This window comes from Trichoplusia ni, chromosome 3 (genome assembly GCF_003590095.1).
Source record: "Trichoplusia ni isolate ovarian cell line Hi5 chromosome 3, tn1, whole genome shotgun sequence".
Taxonomy (NCBI): Eukaryota; Metazoa; Arthropoda; class Insecta; order Lepidoptera; family Noctuidae; genus Trichoplusia; species Trichoplusia ni.
This window is the reverse complement of record NC_039480.1, coordinates 1139264-1161620: the sequence shown is the minus strand read 5'-3', so window position 1 is coordinate 1161620 and position 22357 is coordinate 1139264. Positions and strand designations below refer to the sequence as shown.

The 22357-nt window shown below is 42.0% G+C and overlaps 2 protein-coding genes across 6 annotated transcripts; both read right to left on the bottom strand.

The window, feature by feature from the left end:
- Positions 1 to 4896: 4896 nt before the first annotated feature.
- LOC113508808 (aquaporin AQPcic-like) lies at positions 4897 to 11567 on the bottom strand. Of its 2 annotated transcripts, XM_026891932.1 has the most exons (7): positions 10532 to 11567; positions 8636 to 8802; positions 8480 to 8557; positions 8318 to 8401; positions 7858 to 8205; positions 6107 to 6187; positions 4897 to 5072 (listed from the first exon to the last, which is right to left on the bottom strand). In XM_026891932.1, exons 1-7 carry the CDS (start codon positions 10578 to 10580, stop codon positions 4962 to 4964), a joined length of 918 nt encoding a protein of 305 aa, XP_026747733.1. In that variant the 5' UTR covers positions 10581 to 11567; the 3' UTR covers positions 4897 to 4961. The 2 variants fall into 2 exon arrangements, with proteins under 2 accessions (XP_026747733.1, XP_026747734.1); XM_026891933.1 differs by lacking the exons at positions 8318 to 8401; positions 8480 to 8557 and having other exon boundaries at positions 8630 to 8802.
- A 708-nt stretch (positions 11568 to 12275) lies between these two features.
- LOC113508807 (brahma-associated protein of 60 kDa) lies at positions 12276 to 17587 on the bottom strand. 4 transcript variants are annotated; one of them, XM_026891928.1, is made up of 9 exons: positions 17214 to 17587; positions 15915 to 16225; positions 14868 to 15109; positions 14708 to 14790; positions 14495 to 14632; positions 14032 to 14406; positions 13690 to 13785; positions 12601 to 12711; positions 12276 to 12527 (listed from the first exon to the last, which is right to left on the bottom strand). In XM_026891928.1, the coding sequence occupies exons 1-9, from the start codon at positions 17352 to 17354 to the stop codon at positions 12321 to 12323; spliced, it is 1704 nt and encodes a 567-aa protein (XP_026747729.1). In that variant the 5' UTR covers positions 17355 to 17587; the 3' UTR covers positions 12276 to 12320. The 4 variants fall into 4 exon arrangements, with proteins under 4 accessions (XP_026747729.1, XP_026747730.1, XP_026747731.1 ...); XM_026891929.1 differs by having other exon boundaries at positions 15915 to 16222; XM_026891930.1 differs by having other exon boundaries at positions 14495 to 14623; positions 17214 to 17586.
- Between the last annotated feature and the right edge of the window lie 4770 nt (positions 17588 to 22357).

Genomic DNA, 22357 nt, shown 5'->3' with positions numbered 1-22357 from the left:
TTTTCAGTCGATTCTAAGTAAGAGGTTTCTAAAACTTTTAGCTTGGAATGATGTCTCCGGTGTAATGCAGCGGCCATAAATAGTGGAACTAAGTAGACATGCAGCTATAACCAAACAGTTGCCGTTACACAAATACCAGTAGTGTTTATCTTAAGCCCACTTTGATTGATAGCTCTCTATTTACGTTAAATTAGATATTTGTTCATGATAACTGTCACACTTACACGCCGTTGCACTAGTGCACCTGGAAATTTCCAGGTTACCTATATTTGCGACTGTTAGAAGTTAAATATTTCAATCGGTAGATATCGACCGATACTAGGTTGCGGTACTTGCGGTGGAGGTTTATTTACTGAAACCCAAGCTCTGATCCTTAAATCTTGGGGATACTAATCGAAGCTATAGAATTCCTGTCGGTACTTGTGTGCATAATACTATTAGCAGCCAATAGAAAGCTACTTACTTAATTCGTTAGGTATATCTATAATATATGTCCATAAGTTGCACAGCACAATGAAAAAATTACACATTAAAAATTCTTGTTATCAGAAGAGGTCACCAGTTCGGCGGCAAAAATATAACCTACCATACAAAGATACTGGGGCCATTAAAACATGACATTACTACCTAGTGATGTACTGCGTCTTAGCATAATACATATATATGCATACCATACAAACAGGTGTTAAGTACTCACCTTCTTCTTCTTGCCCTTGTCCCGTGTTGGTTGGAGTCGCCGCAACACGTTATTTTTCTCCATTAGGTGCTGTTGACTTTTGAATCCCTGTGTAGCCGCTACTAATGCTAATTTGGTTCTGTCAAGGCAGTTGCAATGCAGATTTCGTTTGCTAAACCCGCGTTTCATTTCTGTCGCTGCGAATCAAAGTCCTGAGCAGTAATTAGCAACCAACATTCCAGCCCTGTCACTCGTCACGGTATCGCAAACTCCTTTCCTTTCATATCACTTTTTACGCGATCCATCTCTCTTTGGCCTGCTTCTCCTTTTGCCTCCACGTCCAAGCTGTAAAGTTTCCACCTCCCCGCCAAAAATGCCATCAAATGTGTTGAAACTGCACAAGTTAATCGATCAATTAGTGTAGGTAAGCTACATTGGATGCGGTCGGTCCGTGGGTATGATACCATCTTTAATAACGAGTTCTTCCGTGTTTCAGAAAGCGCGTTAAATAATAGATCCTGGCTGTTGTTTAAACATCTTTCGACAGTCGTCACGATTAGTTAGAAGGTAGAAAGTCTGACATCCTGTCTTACTAAGGGATATCGTGTTGCCCATGATTGGATTGATGAGGTCAGCTAAGCAGTTGGTCCTTCTAAAACACTATATACCCGCATCCGGTTAGACTGGAAACCGGTCCCAACATAGTTGGGAAAAGCCTATGATCTATTAAGGGGTTCTTAACTTGTCGGTATTTTGTCTATTGTTTATTATTATAGAACTTCGAAAGTGTTTTTTTATACGTGGAGAAAAATCCTTGTATCTGTTAAAGTTGTGGTTATAATAGAGAAAAAAGTATGGTATATGCTTATGCGCCGCATATCGCGGCATACCTAAATTACAAAGAAAAGGATTCCAGTTTTTTTACTTGTGAAAAACTGTATTAAAAAAAGTTACTGAAAATTACTTATTTAAATCTAACTCTTTGGTTCCTGAACAGGAAATGAGTGAGATTACTTCACTAACCAATATTTACCGCGGGGTCGGTCGAGATAGTGGAGAGGCCTCTCAGAGGGTTTTAGCCTGATTGAAAGCCCTTAGGTTTTATAACATGGGTTTTTTAGTTGGGGTGTAGAAACTTACGTTCGTAACTAAGTACCTCTCCCTCTCGAGTCTTCTTCAACCTGTCCGGCCTTCTTTGAATGTATCTGTACGTGCGTAGCTGCGTAGGTATGGCACTAATCTCCACCAAAATGGGCCGACTAGAACACCGGATTAGCTATTAGCCCAACGTTACGACGTTGAGACCAAATTGTCTTACATCTTAATGCCTATTCGGCGCTGCTAATGAGTTGTATTAAAACAGCTAGATTCGGAACTGCGTCGCAGAGTAAAATGTTTCTCAGATGTAGGTAACTCAGTTTTATATCAATTTATAAGTATAATGAATACACACATCAAGTGTTATTTCGATCGCAGTTTTACGTGGCTGCGTGCATTCCTTATACCAGATTTTTTATTACTTATACTTCGAAAACGATAAGGAGGACTATATATTACTTATGCACACGGTCGTGGCAAAAATATTGAGAATTGATGTCCGATTAAAAAAGCACAATTTAGAGTAATTAGCTTAGTTATTTAGAAAGTTGCCAATGATAGTTGAGTAGGTACAATGCGTGTCAATTTGAAATGTTGATTTGTTCCACTTACTAAATATTTATAAACTGAACTAGCTGTTGCCCGCGACTTCGTCCCCGTGGGTAGAAGATATAAGTTATGATTTAGGTGTACCTGCCCGGTTTTTTTCACATTTTCCATTGTATCTTAGCTCTTATTAGTCGCAGCGTGATGGTTTATAGCCTAAAGCCTTCCTCGATGAATGGTCTATTCAATACAAAAATATTTTTTCAATTTGGACCAGTAGTTCCTGAGATTTGCGCGTTGAAACAAACAAACAAACTTTTCAGCTTTATATATTAGTATAGATATGCATAGATACACAATACCTACACACCTAAGGCGTGCACCATAGGTTGGTGCTTTGTAGATCTCTCTTGGAAAAAACCATTAAAGTATCCAAAAAGGCTGGCGGCAACGCTTTGTTAGATGCTATCCTCTGATCAAGGTTCTCGTAAAACCAGACTATGTTTCGTGTTAATACTTAGTTTGTTACACAAAATCCTCTAGCATCAGAAGAGACGCGGTGTCGTTTGATCGTTTAGAATGATACTAGTACTTAATATAATAAGCAGAATAATAACACAACGATATTAATTAGAAACTATTTGAAATGCTTTGCAATATGTTCTAGCATATAAACAATATAAACAAAGATAACCCCGCAAGATAAAAATAGAAGTTATCAAATAATCACAAATGTGCGCCTCGAGCTGGCGTTGTAGCTAAATAAATTATCAAGCACGCAGACTTTATAGAAATGACGTCACCAGTACCCGAGCTTGAACATGTAGCGGCAGTGTCGAGGTGTGGCCGGCGCAGGTGACTCTACCGGGGGCCAGCCACATGGGCGGCTGAACGTAGTCCATGTTCTACGTTACGAATTTGCCATGTGTTGCGGTGTGAAGGTCCACTTAAGCAGTTAACCAGCCAGTCTTAGCGTAGTTAGACTAGCTCAATGTGTTATCGCATCTTTATCCTGTTATTGTGTATTACACAATATCGAGCGAGCGGCAGGTCGCGCCGGGTTATCGACGCAGCACTAGGCCGAGCGCGCGGCACTGCCACTTTTAAGCCCGTGCAGCAAAAAACCACTCGTTATGTAGCTTATAGAAGTTAAGAAGGTTACTGAACCAGCAACCTTGATATCACCCAAATTGGTTAAATTTAGAAGCCCACTAAAACATGTTTCTGTTAATAAGATAAGCCAGCCACACGTGCTTCTCATTGTAACTTTTATCAGGATCTACAATGAAACAAACGAATGCTTTGTAATGATCAGCTAAAATAACAGACCGTCGCTTAACCCTGATGTTTAGTTAATTATGATTTGCTACTGCAGCGGCAATAAAACAGAAATAAACATTATTTGAAAATATTAACTAATAAGCACAGTTCATGAGGCATTGCCTAGACGGATAGACAGCGGAGCCTCAGTAATAGGGTTCCGTCCATACGCGTCCGTACCCTCTGCGTACGAAACCCTAAAAACGGTTGATTTGTGTGTATCTCACTGATTTCGAATTGTTTGATCTTGTAACGTGAGGCTTGGCACAGACTTCTGGCAGTGCCTTATGTGATATGACCTCTTTCGAATTTCTTTTTTATTTTCCGCTTTAAAAGGGCTTAGTTATTTGAAGTCGGTTTATTTATAATATCAGTTCAACCTGAAACGGTAAAGTTACAACTTTCCGTCCATAGGATCAAATAAAAAAAAGAAATCCTCATCGACGTCATTAGGTATTTTTGGCATCGTTGTTGATCAAAATCTCCTTCATTTTGAAGTCAGTTCAAAAAAGAGTTAGCGAAACATATTCCACCCCCGCCCACAACAACCGAGATACAATATGAAAATGCTAATTGTATAGTAAGGGTCCGGCCTAGTTAACAGGGACAGCTGTTACAGCACAGCTGTAACATTACTAATTAATGCGTTGTAAAATAGACATGGCAAAACGTCTGCATTAGGGATCAGTATTTTTTAAGATTTAATTAAATCGGCACATATATATTTGTTTTTCAGACAGTAACGCATGGAGCTTTTTTGCCGGTTCTTGACATTTTGGAACCGCTCGAGTTGAGTTATTGTTGTATTGTTTTCAGTGCCGTATTATCCATAAGGCACTTTAGGCCAGTGCTTAGGGGCCCACTATGACTAGCGTCTAAAAAAAGCTAGTTAATTTTTTACTGAATGAAAATAACTTGAACCAAGAGGACCACTCCTTTGTTGCCTCGAGGCCTCGGGGCCCCCGGGCCCCTAGATCCGGCCCTGATTGTTTTGAAAGTGCCTGGAATACGGCCTACTTGAAATAACAACTTTTGATTTTGATAAGTCAGACAATACTGATTAATACAGTCATGTCAGCAAACCGTTGCATCGCTAAATCAATTTACTCAACTAATTGAGCTCTAATGAGGACTATGCTTGTATCTGTTGCAATAACGTCGACTACATAGATCCTCGAATTCCCAGTGCGAGTACACCATTTCAACTATAACAATGTATGTAGGTAATAGAATGTGTCGGTCTAGAAATACTGGAGTTACGTAAAGTAGGCATATTTATTTTCCGTAGTAATGTTAACAGACATCGGGTGGCGAGAGGCCGCTAGGGCTGCGCGCGCGGCTTGGCGGGCGCGTGGGTTGCGCGCGGGCGCCACGCGCTCACGTAGCCCGCCGTGGCCAGCAGCGAGCCGCCCAGCGGGCCCGCCCAGTACACCTGCGCATACACATACCATATGCTATACTTTTCATCAGAAACATTTTCTTTTTTCAACCAGTCTATGCAGCTAGCCTGAACCCGATCTTAGACGACAATAAGCAGTGTATGTAAAGTTCAGATTCAATTATTATTGTTTTTCTTTTTTCATGTATATGCTTCGTATATGTATCAACAGCGTAAACTACATCTGTAAAAATTGTACCCTCGTAGGCCTAAAGAAGTTTCACTTCAAAAGTTTTGGACTAAAATGTCATTTATTGATACCTACCTTCTACGTCGATACTCGATAAACAACAACATTTAGCACCCGTCAGTGAATAAAATGTTGACCTGCTCCTGTTATTGCATCCTAAGATTTGCTAGTTGCAAGCTGGCAGCTGGTTAGTGTAACGTTAGATTACACGCAAGTTTTCAGATCGTGTAATATGTGATTAATTTCATTAAAATTGTCTTTAACACTCGAATAAAACATATTTATTAATATATATTACATATTAAAGTACAAAAAGCGTTGTCGCCCTTCGTTTACACTTTACGAGCATTTTCTGGCGGTTATCCATATTTTTACCCGACTTTGACAAAAATTTCGAAATCCGCGCTCAGGCTAACTGCGTCATAATACCAGTCTAAAAATCAATTTGACTGCCAACGATTTGGCATCAGCATTGATCACCACGCCAGCTGAATACAGGTTGGCGATTTCACATTTCGATATTTAAGTGTATCTTAAATATGCATGCTTCCCTCACGATGATAATGCTTTGACGACCTTTACAGTTTACGTATAACTTTGAAAAGGGTCTTTGCCAGCGTTGGGTTCGAACTTGCACCTCGTGCATAAAAATCCACACTAAGACCTGCCCACTAAGAAAAAACAAAGACGCACAGACGCAGGACTAGCATTCATGTCATTCATAGCTTACACAAACACTTGTTCTCGCGGGAATCGAACCCGCCACACTATGTGCATAGAGGGTTTGATGAGGGTGTGATGACCTCAACCCCTTGGCTGTCAGTGAAGTATTCCTCACCCAATGACTTGTCCAGTTGCCAGCCCACAGCGCGGGCCCGAAACTCCTCACGGGGTTCATACTGGCGCCCGTCAACTCCCCCTGCAAAAATTAAAAACAAAACATCCAACTATACTTATCAAATTTTAAATATATATATGTATTTATAAATGTTAATGGTCAGTTGTCGGACATTTAATGTTGCCTGTTCAGTAATTGGTAAATAACTTCGTTGAGTATATTTTTTATATGGAAAATGTCATGAGGGGAAATAGAGAATAAAATATCCGACAAACTTACTTTTTTAGTAAGCCACACAAAATCAGATTTAAGCTTTTAATAACATCAATCTGTAGGACGTGTACATTCATTTTTTTTTAAACGACTCCCGCAGTAATGAAGAAGTTTAATCCTTGTGTCGCGGGGGTTTTACAAACATGCAAATCACATGCACAAAGACACCCAGACTCAGAACAAGCATTCGTGAATCACACAAATGCTTGTTCTAACGCGGGGATCGAACCCGCGACACGTCGCCCACGATTGATACATTTAGAAATCGACTGCGACAGAATCTAATAGACGCACAACGTAATTTGGGTATGGCAAATGTGAATGTATCATTGATTTAATTAAAACTGTTAATTATAGCCCTGATGATGTGTGATGAAACGTGGGTGGCTCGATGTACTTCCAGCAAAACCTATTTCTTTGTCTTCCGATCTTGTTTGTTGATCTTTTATTTATTTTTATGTATGTATTGTAATTAGTGTGGTTCAATATTAGTTGTTTTTATTTTATGTATATTATTATTTTTGTTAATCATTTATAAATTTGTATATTTATTTATTATATTATATGGAACTGGGTGACATCCGTGACTCAACACCAAGGCTCAGTTGAAAATTAGCGTCAGGCACTAGTTGCCTGGCATTAATGCTGAACTGAGACCTTTTTTTAGTGCAGCTGCAGGGTACACTTTTTTTGGTAAATGTTATGCTTAATTTTTATGCTCTACCAATTAAAAACCTTTTCTTTCTTTCTTTCACAGTGGTTTTGGTGTGATGACCTCAACCACTCGGCTATCCGTGCAGTCATTAAAAATATTGATAGTTTTGATAAATGCAAATCCAGTGAACCTTTTTTATCTATGCTAATACAAAATACAACGTGCCCATCTCAGGAACTGGTCGGGTTTGAAAAAATTTGACTTATTTCTTCATAACCGCGTGGTTATGACGTCGGTAGGACGAGGTCGCGCACAACACATAGTGGAATAATAAAATTATCTTTCTAAAGTTATTCACCTCGAATTTGTACTTGTTTTGTCGTTGATAACAAAGGTAAATAACAGGCTGTTTCAGGTTTTTTAAGTTTATTTATTAGTTAATTCAACTTCATGATACCAAAGTATCAGCATGTAATTAAACTCAGACTGAGCATTAGATTTGGAAATGAACATCTATTGAATATATAAGGAATAACATTCCCATTATTTGTAACTTCTAAAATCGCTAGTCTGGTGGTTGAAATTAAATTTAGAAATAAGCAGTACCTTTGTACATTGCTATAAGATATGTATGTGTATATTACACATTATTGTTCACAAATTCAAAGACATGTATGGGAGTGGTAACGGCATGTGTTGTTGGCGGTGTTTGTCACCCACAGCCGCCCACAGGGGTCATCGGTATGGGTACAGTATGCCCTATACCTACCAATCATATTCTTCTAGTTTGCAAGTACTTAAATTACGCAATACTGTGACTTACCGCTACGAGCGACATGCCGGCCACGGAGATGCCGATGCGCAGCGGCCAGGAGTCGCGCAGGCCGGCGTTGCGCACATCCCACGACGCGCAGTTGGCCAGCGCCAGGCAGCCGCCCAGCACCGCCTCCAGCAGCGCCGCCTTGTAGGGCGCCAGCCCCGGCGCAGGCTGCGTCACGCACAGCTCGGCCTCCGCCGCGCGCAGCAGGCGCAGCAGCCCCGCGCCCGCGCCCGCGCCCGCCAGCTGCGCGCCCGCCATGCACAGCGCGCGCGCCCACGACACGCGCCCCCACACCAGCGCCGCCAGCGTCACCGCCGGGTTCAGCTGCGCGCCCGACACGTGGTCCAGGCACTGCAAGCAGGGGCTAGCTGCAGAGCGGGCCTACCTGCACCTGCAGCGCCGCGCCCGCGCCCTCCGCCAGCAGCCCGCGCCGGCGGCGGGAGCGGGCGCGCGCGGGGCCTACCTGCACCAGCAGCGCCACCACGGCGCCGGCGGCCAGCGCGCGGTGCAGCGGCTCGGCGGCGGCTGGCAGGCAGCTCAGCAGCACCAGCAGCGCCGCGCCCGCGCCCTCCGCCAGCAGCCCGCGCCGGCGGCGGGAGCGGGCGCGCGCGGGGCCTACCTGCACCAGCAGCGCCACCACGGCGCCGGCGGCCAGCGCGCGGTGCAGCGGCTCGGCGGCGGCTGGCAGGCAGCTCAGCAGCACCAGCAGCGCCGCGCCCGCGCCCTCCGCCAGCAGCCCGCGCCGGCGGCGGGAGCGGGCGCGCGCGGGGCCTACCTGCACCAGCAGCGCCACCACGGCGCCGGCGGCCAGCGCGCGGTGCAGCGGCTCGGCGGCGGCTGGCAGGCAGCTCAGCAGCACCAGCAGCGCTGCGCCCGCGCCCTCCGCCAGCAGCACGCGCCACAGCGCTTGCCCGCGCGAGCCGCACGCCGCGCACTGGCACCACACCACTGCAACACCACACCGGGACGCAAATGTGTAGAATGAACAACGTGAACGGGAGGACTACTAGTCGTTTTGACTTTTAACATATCGAAACGGAATTCTTTCCGAACCAAGATAACAAGGCCGTTAATTAAACTATTTAACAACAAGTAGATACTTAGACAATAAAGTAACTTTTTACGACACTAACAATGAAGAGTGTTTACATACATAATCCCGGTAGCTACACGAGTTTGTCGTCGCCTTGTTGACTCACTACACCGACTGTTGGTTCTGTGACGGAGGGATTACTTGTTTTGTACGATCAGCGCCATTACAGCTGCCTTCTTACATAATACATTATCCTTCATAATCATAATTGTAGTGTCAAATCATTTTGCGACAACTTCTGGCAGACGACCTCGTTTCATATTCTCGATTTGTTTTCAGAAAGTGCCTCTTTTTCACGTCAAAACAGAGAACACGTAAGTATTTGAATAAAGCAGAAATTCACAACCACCGCGCTGTACGCTGCTTGTCGCGTTTCTATTTATTGTTAGTTTTGCGTGATACCTAAGCGATAAGTGAACAAGATGATAAAACGGCGCCTATTTAATATCTTTTAAAATCTCAATGCAGGATAAATACGTTTGCGTTTACTTCAGTCATTATCAAAAGAACGACTTGCTTGAAACGGAATTACATATTGTTAAGTTAGGCGAGTAGGGACAAAAATTATTTAGTTTTTATTGATTTCATCATCATTATCACTTCTCCTTTTTTGCTGGGTGCAACGCTAATGACTTCAACTCACACCGAGGGCACGGCATAAATAGGCATAGGCACTGACTAAAAACGCCCCGCGCCCCTTCAACTGCCTGAGCCAGAGCCACGGGATGCTCGCGCATGCTCTGCGCTACTCTGTCTACGTTTCAATTTTCATTATGAAGATATTTTGTGAAGGGAGATAAAGATAAGATTAAAGGAGAATAATTATGTTCAATTAACAGCAACCTGGAAGGGATTGTTTAATAGGTCCAACTTTAAAAACAACAGAGCCACATTACATATTATTGCTTGCAGTTGATATCTAAATATTTTGTAAGTAGGATATTAATATCGGACTATTCAAAATTATCGATAAACAAAAATAATCACGAACGAATTAATACTAAATTCGTATATTAATTAGTAGCTGTTGCCCGCGACTTCGTCCCCGTGGGTAGAAGATATAAGTTATGATTTATGCCTGCCCTGTTTTTTTTTCACATTGTCCATTGTATCTTCGCTCCTATTAGTCGCAGCTGCAGCGTGATGGTTTATATTATGGCCTAAACCCTTCCTCGATGAATGGTCTATTCAACACAAAAATAATTTTTCAATTTGGACCAGTAGTTCCTGAGATTAGCGCGTTCAAACAAACAAACTCTTCAGCTTTATATATTAGTAAAGAAGTAAAGATTATCACAACTAAGTATAATCAATCAGTGCTGTCAACCCTTTATCTGAAGCACCTGTTCAACTAAGTACGCGAGAGTATTGGTTTCTTTCCTTTTCCTTCAGGACCATGGAGTTTTTATTTGAAATACCCCGTAAGGTAGGCCACTTTAATTTTAGATGAAGTAAGAATAACTTCACCATTGCTGTTATCCAAAGTTTTACGTACGCCACAGTTTACAAAGACTTAGTAAACCAGTTAATTGTTAGTTAATTAAAGTATTGCAGACCAATATAAGTACAGCAGCGGGTACTCACTGTTGGTGTCGGCGGAGTCGGCGTTGTTGTCGGGTTGGTCGGGCGACATGGCGCGGGGTCGGCGGCCGCCAGCAGAGTGCGCGCGCTCAGGCCGCGGCAGGTGAGCGCCGCGACTGCTTCCGAGATAGATATCAGCAGCGCGCGGCGGCTACGTCCGGTACCCGCAAACGTCGCATACGTACTAATTTTCACACCCTTCTAGATATATAAGGCTTTGTTTTGAATGAGATCATCTTTCCGTTGCGCTTCGTGCGCTTTTCATGTCACAGTTTTTTCTTCTTTTTGGGTTCCGTACCCGAAGGTATACATATAACTAAATAGTAGAAAATAATTTTCGAAATTATTCAAATTATGGATAAGATTGAATGAGAAAACGTTTCAACGTAAAAAAATCGTGGGGTGCCTGATGATAAGGTGCAACGCAGACAACAGACTTTGTGCGATCGAGTCTGCGGCGCATAAAGAGCCTGTCGCTGATTTTGAAAAAGTCTGTCACACATTCAACGCACTCGACGTACATCTTCGATCATTCTGTCGGTGTTACATCGACCTCTGGCGCCATGATCGCGTGCGTCCACACCTTGCAAATGCAGATTGCCGACTAAAGTGTGCGCCGTCTGCGTTAGCGCGCGTTGAAGCAAACGTTGTCTGCCCGAATTACACGAATTTTATGTGCGCCGGACTTATTGCGAGTTGTGTGCGTGACTGCATAAATTGCACAGGTTCTATTTTCACAGACTAAAAAGTGCGTCACGGATAGTCTGTCGTCTGCGCTGCACCTAACGCTCTGATGACAGAGTCAGACATTATGGTGAGTGACATTGAAGAAATTGTATTTTCAAAAAGCACCCCACGCTGCACGCATATTACACTAAAACATGTTTTCATTTAACACTCTTATCCATTATAATATGTATAAGTCACTAGCTGTTGCCCGCGACTTCGTCCACTTGGTTAGAAGAACTTGAATCGTTTTCGCAGTGCACGCAACGGAAGCCATCAAAGATGAATAATTGTCCCCGTTTTTTCCACATTTTCCATTCTATCTTCGCTCCTATCAGCCGCAGCGTGATAATATATAGCCTAAAACCTTCCTCGATGAATGGTCTAATCAACACAAAAAGAATTTTTCAATTTGAACCAGTAGTTCCAGAGATTAGCGCGTTCAAACAAACAAACTCTTCAGCTTTATGTATTAAGTATAGAAGTATAGATTTACTAGCTGTTGCCCGTGACTCAACCCAAAAGCTGTTGTGCACATATTTCATTATTTTAAATAAACAATACATGTAAACTTTGATCATTGACATTTGAACATTTTTTCCCGTTAAGTCAATTTCTAGGCTTTAAATGTTATGTTAACGTTTATAACAGGCAGATGTACAGTAAAAATCCTTGTGTTGCGACGACATTGACGGACCGTTCGTATCTAAGCGCGCGCATATTCATAACCGAGCTGCGCGTTGCGGCCCCGACTGCCTTGCAACTTGTCGCGTAAGTGATTATTTACGAGACAGACAGAGATACTTTCTCATTAATAATATTATTATGGGTTATCTGTGAAATTTTGAATACCAGCGATTTTAGATAGAGCCTAGTGACAGAATGGCGGTCAGCAAGCACCTTCTCTGTTTTTTGAGATAGAGGTATCGCTCTATGGATTCGTAACTTACGAATCTATGGAGCTCTCCTCTACGAATCGTAAGTTAGTATAGGGCGCGGATCGAGAAATGAAAGTCGTTTCTAGAGAAGTACAGTTTATTGTGGGACGCTAGGCGCGCTACAGGCGCTACAGACGCTGCAGATGCGGGTGCGGCTGGTGCGGCTGGTGCGGCGCGTGCGGCGCGTGCGGCGGGTGCAGCGCCAGCTCCAGCTCGCGGCGGCGCTGCGCCAGGCGCGCCGTGAGGTAGCGCGCCACGCCCTCGCCCGCCCACGCCTGCGCGTACAGCGCGCCGCGCCGCTCCTCCTCCGCGCCGCCCGCGCCCAGCCCCATGCCCTGCGGACACACGCGTCAGACTCGCCTCCCAGACCTGGCCCACCCCGCCTGCCCCCGCAGGCCCCGCACTCACCTTCAGGTCGCGCGACTGCGACACCAGCCACTTCTGGATGAACTGCTGCGGATCCATGCTGAAGCTCAAGAAGAACTCGCGATTCGTCTTCAGCTGGTTTATTGTGTCCACCTGCAAACCGAGCGAGTTATTGCATAGCACACCTCATCATATTTACTTAACGGGGGATGGAAATGGCCGGCTTTGTGTACAAGGGCTATTTTCAATTAATTCTTTACAATATTTGCAAAAAAAAACCATGTAAATATTGTGTTTATTTGGCCATAGTGTATTTTTCAGTACCGTAAGACTTAAATGGCAAGAAACTAGTGCCATGCGGGGCAAAGGCGGGGAATATTTTTTAACAGATTCTACTACACGGAAGTTGGGCAATACCAAGCCTATGGGGACGCTATTATAAGATTACGCTAGTGGCACGGAAATAATATGTTGTAGCACATATTGTCGGGGACCTTACTACAGTGCCAGTTGACAACTAAACAAAAAGCACTAAAGAGAATCTCAAATAGTATCCACGAGATACTCGAAATCTTATTCCTGTATGATTTATCAAAGCACTTTTCTCTCACAATGTCAACTACACTATACTATTCTTTCCTTGAGTAATAACGACTTCAGAATATGCAAGTTATAACATTTTCTAGTATTTTTATATTGAATAAGTTAAGACTAAGGCCTTAGAACCATAGCTTTTCAGAGATACGTGGTAAATTACGAATTCATTTAATGTGACTTTCCAACCATAAAGCTTGTATACATATAACGAGACGTATGAAGACCGTCTTCATGTAATTGAGATAATGTTTGGCTACTTTTATGACCGAATGCTACGATATGACTAGGACTCGCAACACTTAGGGTCCCGTACAAATAGGCTAAAGATACAAATCAGTTTGGGGCCAAAAAAGTTGTGGCGTGACCGACCACTTTTGTGGAAGCAACAACTGATTGAACACCATAAATTTTTGAGAAAAATCTTTTATAAAATAAAATCTTTTATTAAGTCAATTTTATAGAGCAAGAAGTTTGGACAAAGGTTTATTTAAAACTTCCAGCTACCAATAATTAATGAAACCTTGTGGTACTTACAGTCTCGTGTATCTTTGAGTCAAGTCCCTGGATCTCCTGCTGGTTAGCAGTGCTTAACAAGAAGTTGTTCATCTGAGTCTTAAGTGTGTCATCCACCTAAAATCATTTTTTGTTTAATTTTAATCATGAATATAACATGTGTGCCACACACGTTTTATTCAAGGTTTACCAAACATTCGCCAGTAACAAACAAAAATCAGGTCTTTTTGGTTTTGTCTTAATAAACTTGAACATCGAGATTATACATACGTGTGGGTGTGGCCCACTTCCCACCAGAATTTAGTTCGAAGAGTGCTAAGGCACTGAGTAAATCGGGTATTATAGAATAAGAGTGTACAAGACCTCGACATCGATGTCGTAGCAGGCGGTCTGCTTGGCGTCGTGCGGCGGCTCGACGGCGATGACGTGGTTGATGACGATGGGGTCGGGCGGGTGCAGCAGCGCGCCCAGGCGGCCCGGCACCTCGGCCAGCTTCATGCGCGCCGCGCCGAAGATCTGCTCCAGGTACTTGTCGCACAGCACGTACTCGCGCTCGTGCGGGTCCTGCAGCCGGTGCGTCTTCACGTACTGCCACAGCGCGTTCACGATGACCGGCCGCGTCTGCGTGTGCACGCCCAGCAGCCGCGCCAGCCGCTGGTCCAGCTTGAACTGCAGCGGCTGGTAGTCCAGCAGCAGCAGGATGGTGCAGCGCACGTTCTTGTAGCCCGGCCGCTTCACCTGCACACGTCACACGACCCGCGTTCAGTCCCGTGTCAGTCGTGCTAGACCCCGCAGCGGCTACACCGTCTCACAACGCCTCACTCACCTGGAAACCGTCAGTCTCCTGCGTGGTGAGGGTGCGGTGCCACTCTACCAGGTGATTATCTGGACCGTACAGCTCCTTGTCTAGTTCTATCACTAACGATTTAAAGAACGACGAAAACTTGCGCTTCACCTGCAACACCTCCAACGATTTTAGTTTCAATAAATTAATATGAACAATATAAACGTTTATCGTACACAAAATTAAAAGAATTACTTTGTTCGGATCATTCTTGGTGTCATCGAGAAGGCGCCCCTCGACCCGCAACTCCCACGAAGGCACGGCGTTGTCGCCCTGACCTGACAACAGGCATCGTGTAATAAGTAAAACACTTGTGTGGTTATGACAATGAGGGACTATTTGAAGACTGTTATACCTGGATAGAAAGTGTTGGAGATGAATATCCGGAGCTTCCGCTTCTGCTTCATAGGCCGCTTGAGAGCCTCCTGGATGTCGAGACGCTTGCGCATGATGGTGGCGTCGAGCTTACGCTCGAAGGCCAGCAAGTCCATGTAGGCCTGTGACTCGGGCACCAGGTCGCGCACCTTCTGCGGCAGGATCTTGTCGGCGAGCCGCTTCTTGCGCTTGGCGGCACCCGCGCCCGACCCGTACGCCTCGCTGTGCCGCCACACGTAACACAATATGTATGTTACAAGTTCCGATCCAGGTTTACACAGATGCCACAGCATTTCAATAAGCAATTAAAAACCAATTAAAATGAAACGTATAATATCGCTCGCTTTAAGAGAATTATATTGTATGATTCAACTCAAAAATATGTAGACCATAAAATGTTCATGAATATTTGACATATCATATTGAACAATATTCAAGCAAACTTGAATAATATTAGATTCGTTAAGGGTTAATAATATCTTATTTATCTATAAATGCCCATATTTACATGTCACTCACTAATCCAGACTCTACCCAAGCTACAAAAATTTTGTCTACTTTGTTAGTTTCTCAAAACTATTGTCTTTGTCTGAATATGGATTAAAAGAGATTGGACCCCATAACACAGGGAGTCTTATTGTGGGGCTCAGGGCTTCATCTATAACTGTAAAATTTAATGAGACTGTAAATAACTATATTTGTTTTCCTTTCTTTATTATTGTCATTAGCACTAAGAAAGCGATCCAACGGAGAACCAAGCCAACCAACTAATATAGCATTTAAAAGTTTAGAAGGTGCTTTCAAGTAGTACCTAACCGGCCGGCCACAGGTTGCAGAAAGTAAACCAATGAAGGAAGTGTGTTTTAGAGTGGATACTTTGGTAAACATAGAGCATGCCACCCTTTGGCCACGCGACGACTTGCTGAGGTAAAGAAGGCGCAGCATAGCATGTATGCTTCACCTAGCCTACCTTACTATTAAAAAATTGGCACAATGTTTTGTCATTGATTTTCTACATTTGACTCACGGGTTATAAAGGCCGGGCTTGTGCTGCGGAGGAATAGAAGCTCGGGCATCGGGCGGCCGCTTGACGGGCGGTGGCGGGGCAGGAGGCGCGGGCCTCATGCCGGGAGGCCCCGCCGGGCCTGGGTGCGGCCCGCCGGGGCCCGCGTGCGGCCCGGGGCCCGGCGCGCCGGGGGCTGCGCCGCCGCCGTACGCGGCCCCGCCCGCCGCGCGCCCTCCGGGTACCCCTACTCCTGTACCCGCCGCGCCCACGCCACCGGCACCTACGGCGCCCACGGCACCCACCGGAGGCGGAGTAAACCCGCTACGCGCCTGCTGATATGAAAAATCTCTTTACTGAACATCATAATAATTTCCTAAATATAATTAATGCCAAAAAAGAACAGTACACTTCACTAAATTGACATAATAACCTAAGGTTCACCATTGTCTTTTTTCTTTTTTCAAAGTCAAAGTCAAATTCTTTATTTCAATTAGACCAGTATATGGCACTTTTGAATGTCAAACAATTTATGTAAACGATATTAAAATCTAGTGTCAGTCTGTCGGTCAGTCTTCTATTGAAGCTACTGCTCTTTCGGAAGGTAGAGCTTGTTCTGTTTTTGGTATCAACAAAATCTAGCAGGGAGATGCTAGATCTTGTTCCCCCTCATGTTTCATTTAAGACCTAGTAGTTGCCGGTGAATTCATGCAAGTGGCAAACCAGCTTATATTATGTCTAAGTTTAGTGAAATGTCTTGTTTATGTTTTGGAATGACAGGAATCATTCAATTTTGCTGGGAAAAGAAGCAATCAGTGCGCTATTCCGGACTGTAATCTATTGTCTTAATTAATACTTATTCTAGATCCATTGCCCCATTCTGGGGTTAATTTAATGAGTTACAAATATTACTCCATCCAAACTTTTACATTTGTTATATTAAATGAAGCAATGATTTATACAGAATTAAATTTAATGGCCGACTTAGAATTAAATTAGTAAGGACCCTTCAGCTTCTCAAATCCCACTTGCACTTGGCCGGATTGTTAATTTTTAAATGTATGGCTATTCTTTAGGTTGCCAAAAACTTAGATGTGAATATGTTAAAGCATGTTGTACCGAAATTTTACATACCTATCATTGGTTGGGAGTTACATTTAACTTCTGAATTTTCAATAACCACAAAACTTACTTGTTTTTGTATGATTTTATGTATATAAAAACCCAAATAACGTTACCATAATTCTTAATATGCTGTGGCATGCTATTGTGTGACGCTACATTGCCGGTCATGAAGCGCGTGAAACAAATCTAATTTCTTACAGGAAAGTTGGGTCCTGGATAGGGTCTCGGAGGCATTGGGGAGCCCTGCGGCTGGGCGGGTCCCGGGTAGCGTTGTTGCGGCTGCATTGCCCCCGGAGGAGGAGTAGGATTTGGACCGCTCGAAGGAAATCGCTGCGCCATGATTGTCACTGGTTTAATCTTACGCTTAACTACTAAACATTATTAATACTTAATATTAATCAGATTTATTTTACGGTCACGCGCCTCTAACACATCACTGTATACGTAATTACAATTTCAGTACTTCAGCAGTAGAAATACCATCACAGTCAATAAAATTCAATCTTTCTAAAATCTACCACTCACTCATTGCATTGAATAACTGTCAGTAAACTTTGTTTGGCTTTGGTTTGGTATAAGCCTTTACCATAGATTATACATAAACAAAGATAGTATTTAATGTCTTTACTCTCGTGTCTTTGAGCGTTCCAAGAGAGTTCAGACGTGGACCATAGAGCATTAATACCATACAATGAGAAATAAATGTTAACAACACTTTTCTATCGTCAGAGTCATTTTAACAACTTGTGTTAAACTAATTGTGTTCGACTCACTATTGTTGTTGTCATAATTACGATTATAATGCCGCAAACATTAAAAAAACATCAGAAGAAAGCTATCATTCATCAGAAATACTTTGAAAAAGTTCGACAGATGGATTCGATCACTTCAAGTTTGGATTAGTATTTTGTAGTTGTTTGAAAACATCTTACTTACTTACTTACTAATGATACTTTTATAATATTTTTACAGAATGAAGTCATAACTTTTGTTATTATTCCTCTCAGAATAGTTTAATAGTGCGTAATTAAAACTTATAACGGTGGCGTAAATAATAGATTATATCAAAAGTCTCCGTATTTAATTTGAATAGCAATATTTGAATGTGGTCACACTGATCTTGCTATTGGCGCTGCGCATAAAACACGTCTTATGCGTCTCACAGACAAATCGACTGCTCAAAATACTGGTCAAATATCAAGTCAGTATTTTGCAATGTAGCCATGGTTGCCCGCAGCAGACTTTTTAAATCTGCCGCTTTTTTTGGACACCAAAAATTTTTTTTTGGTTTGGTCATAAAATATTATATATATATATATATATATATATATATATATATATATATTATATATATAATATTATATTGTCTATGACAAAAGGGCCCTCTAGGGTATATATTTGTTCTGTGGCCAAGGGCGTCATGTTGACTTCTGTTGACTGTTAAGTGTTGACAGTTAAAATGTCAGTTGTCACTTAAGATTATAGACTCTGTTTCACGAATTAAGTCCCGCGGGTGTGTCGCTAGTATCTATGCCAATGCATCATTTTGGTATTGAAATATTTTAGTTCCCGCTATTTTCCGCTTCTTTCGTGAAACAGAGTCTAAAATTTATTCTCAAGCAGGGTTTTTTTCTATTTAAGGTATTTTAAGTAAAATGCTTTCACTTGTAAACTTTGAGTAATTTAAAGAAATTAAATGTACGCTAGGGTTGACTTTAGTAACGTGCACGAATTACTGGGTGTTTTTGGTTTTAATCGATGGGCAATGATGCCCTAAGTTATAATATAAAGTGTTTTTTTTGCGGAAATGTGTCGTTTTTGCTTTAAGCTTTTAGGTTAATTCTAAAAAATACAACAGAAACTTTATAATGGATATTGTATGGCAAAAACTAGTGTTTTCTCACTCTAACCGTCGTATTGAAGTGTCACTCAACTGTCAAAGAGTGTAATTACATTACAAAAGTTCATTTAGTTAATTCGCTCTTCGTTCGCGGTTGTTTATGTTCCGTGTTTTCGTATTGTGATTTTTCTAAATTGTTATGATGATTATCATATAAATCGAAATTCATGTAAAATGTTGAAATATATAAAACGAAATCCAGAACCATCATTATAGTTAACACCCCGACATAGATATGTTAGGTTCGAAGGGGTTGGCGGGGTCGTTGAGCGAGTGAAGCGAGCGAATAGACCCCGCTAATCGCTTCGTGGTTTTTTTTCAAACCACCCAGAATTAGGACTCTGCGAAGCCGGGCTCCGTAGACCGAGCAGATAACACCGTTTTTACACTCCTAAACTCAAAACTAAATTAAAAATATCTCAAAAACTATACGTTTCCGCATTTTATCCCTTTAGGGAGTATATCCTGGACACCACCCCTCCCCCCTCCCCCCATCCCCACAACCCTATGAATGCAGCAGATTACTAAAGAATACCCCCACTTTTTCCTCGACATGAATTCCTACTTATTTTAAGTTCTACAGTTAAAACTGACGATAGACTGTTCTTTCTATTCAAACATTGTTTTTAGTAAGGAGGCAGCTGATGCCTTGTGTACTTTTTATCCGTGAAGCGCCGCAAATACGAGATAAATAATAAATGAGTTTTAGTCATTTTCATTATTCACGCATTTTACACTCTTCACTGCTACATTAACATTATGCAAAACAAGTGATTTAGGTTGTTTTGACTCCTCTGTTGGTTTAGTAGGTAGTAATTCACATTCAGGACAAATATTCGTGAGCTCAGCACAATCATTTGTTCTGTGTTTGACCATTATAAATCAATTTAATGTATATATCCTAATTATAATGCTTATGATTTGTCTAGTCATAATACAAGCTTTGCTCAGTTAGAGACTAGATGGCGTTGTGTGGAAGTTGTATTAATAATGTAAATTTATTATTATTTCTAACAACTCAATTGCGTTGCCAAACAGGCAGATAGATCTTTCAAGCCATCAATCCATTCAGCTTATTGAAGTCCATTGCACCACAACACCCAATCCTCCCTTTCTGTAATTAGTTCCAGCCACGAGCTAGCTGACTTGTTCAGGTCAGCGCCCACTGTTCTGGGGTATTGTATTAGACTGTATGGTCATAATAAACAGATAAATTTTGATGACCAAATGAAACAAGTGTCATACTTAGAGTGAATTATTTATAAATACGATAGGTGTAATGTGTATAATATGTGTAATGTATTGATTACTCCTTTGTAAATAGTCTGATAGAAATACACTAATCTGTTGGTACTTGGTTAATGGTTGCTGTAAAGCAAGCTTGTAAATATTTTTTATAAACGCAGCTAGACTACTTCCAGAATTGTATTGCATACTTATGGTGCATCAGAAAGAAATCTTTTAGAATCCTTTATCAAGAACTTTGGTATTCATTCAAAGTTTACTCCGCGTGGACTCGGAGTCCAGGTTGACATAGTACCTAGATATCATCGAATATCTAAAAGTGGCAAAGTGTGAGAAAATTACTCTAGTTAAAAGTTTTGTCCTTACTATTATTATAAATGTGAAAGTTTAGATGTTTGGATGTTTGTTACTCAATGACGCAAAACGGTTGAACGGATTTGCATATATCTAACCATTGACATGGAAAAAAACATAGGCTACCTTTTATCTCGATTATTGAAATAGTTCCCGAGGGAAAATTGAAAAGGTGTGTAAGATCACCAAAGGGATGTATTTCCATGGAAACGGGGACCACCGAACGCTGCAAACTGAAGTCCACGCAGACTGAGTCGCGGTCAACAGCTAGCAGTGGATAAAAGAGTAAAAAGAGCGCACCTCTGCGCGATTTTACACCAATCAAGAGTTTGACCTTTTAAGGCAGACACTCTGCAAGCACAGCGCCACCAAAAATAAAACTACAAGGAAAGTAGAAAGAATGAAGGATGCTCTGTAACACAATAAAGTCCACCAAATCCGGCAGGCCAGCGAATGTCATCGGTAATCTTCAACAACTTCTGGTAAAAACGGCGATAAAATCCGTAAAAGTACCTAGTTTCATTTTAATGTCTAACATTCGCGTAAACCTAAGAAACTACTAGGTTGTGAACAATTTACACGAGAATGTCAGTTAAGATAAATTGAGGTGCTTAAATTGATTGGAGATTTTGCGCATTTCACATTAGGACTGGTTTAAATGTGGACGAGTAGGTATCGGGAACACTCACGCTAGAATAAGCAAGTCTCAGAACACACTGTAGGTATCCCTCTCAATGTCCAACTGTCGCAACTCAATTTTGGACGTCAGTCTCAGAAATCGTACAAAAGGGAAAAGAGAGCAGGTACCGGCAAGTTCCACAACTTTGACAGAGTATAAACACGGGAACAAGTTTGGATTAAATTTTAAGAAAAAAATAAAGGCAGATACAGCGTTAATGTTTTTTCTAATCTAAGTGATTAGAAAAAACAGCTATGTTTTTAAAGGAGTTCAGGGAAGATTTTTTAACACCAACAGTGTTGAAAATTTTTCAACCGTCTCGTCGTCGGTGGAGCTGCTGTAATTTAGTCACCTGACCTGTCAACTGCCCAAGCCCAACCTGCAGTGCTTCAATATCTATGGCATACTAGTTCCACAGACCAACATACTGTGACTAAAGTTTTGAAAACCCGACCTTATAATATATCTAATAAATATATGAGTAGGTGATATGGGAAAGTTGCCAACGGTGGTAGTCAATGCAAGAGATTATGACGAGTCCTAGGAAGGCGTATAATTTGATAAAAAGTGAGTTGCAGAGAGGCAGGATATTTAGGTCTTACGAAGAGATTTTGCTAACTAAGACAATAATTTCCTGTGTCCTTCGAAAGAACACAATTCATTGTAAGTGGAATCCAGAGCGTTATAATAGTCAATTCGTAGATTAGCAGCAACAGCAAGGATAATTTTATAAGATTGTAGGCATGTTTCGAAAAGCAAACAATTTTCTAACTCTGAATATATGTATAGGTATAGCGAAGATGAGGCAAACTGGCAAAGCGGTGAAACATTGCTCAGGTTTGAAACTGGGAAAGAAGCGTCGACGTTGCCATTGCTGATATGCTGCAAGATCCTGTAAGGTCAGAATACTGACATGGAACACTCTTAGCATTTATATGTACTATTTTGAAACTGTTGCGACGAGCTTCAAAAAGATAGTAAATTTGGTCAATTGATTTGTGGAGAACTCACTTCATCAGCGCTAGCAGCAGCAAGCAAGTTGTCATCAAAATCCCTATCATCCATGTCAGAGTTAAATCAATAAACATGTTTTGTAAAGATTTGTGAGCATCACAAATGATCTCTATTTATCAAAGCTCTTGCTTGGAGTATATTATAGTGGTT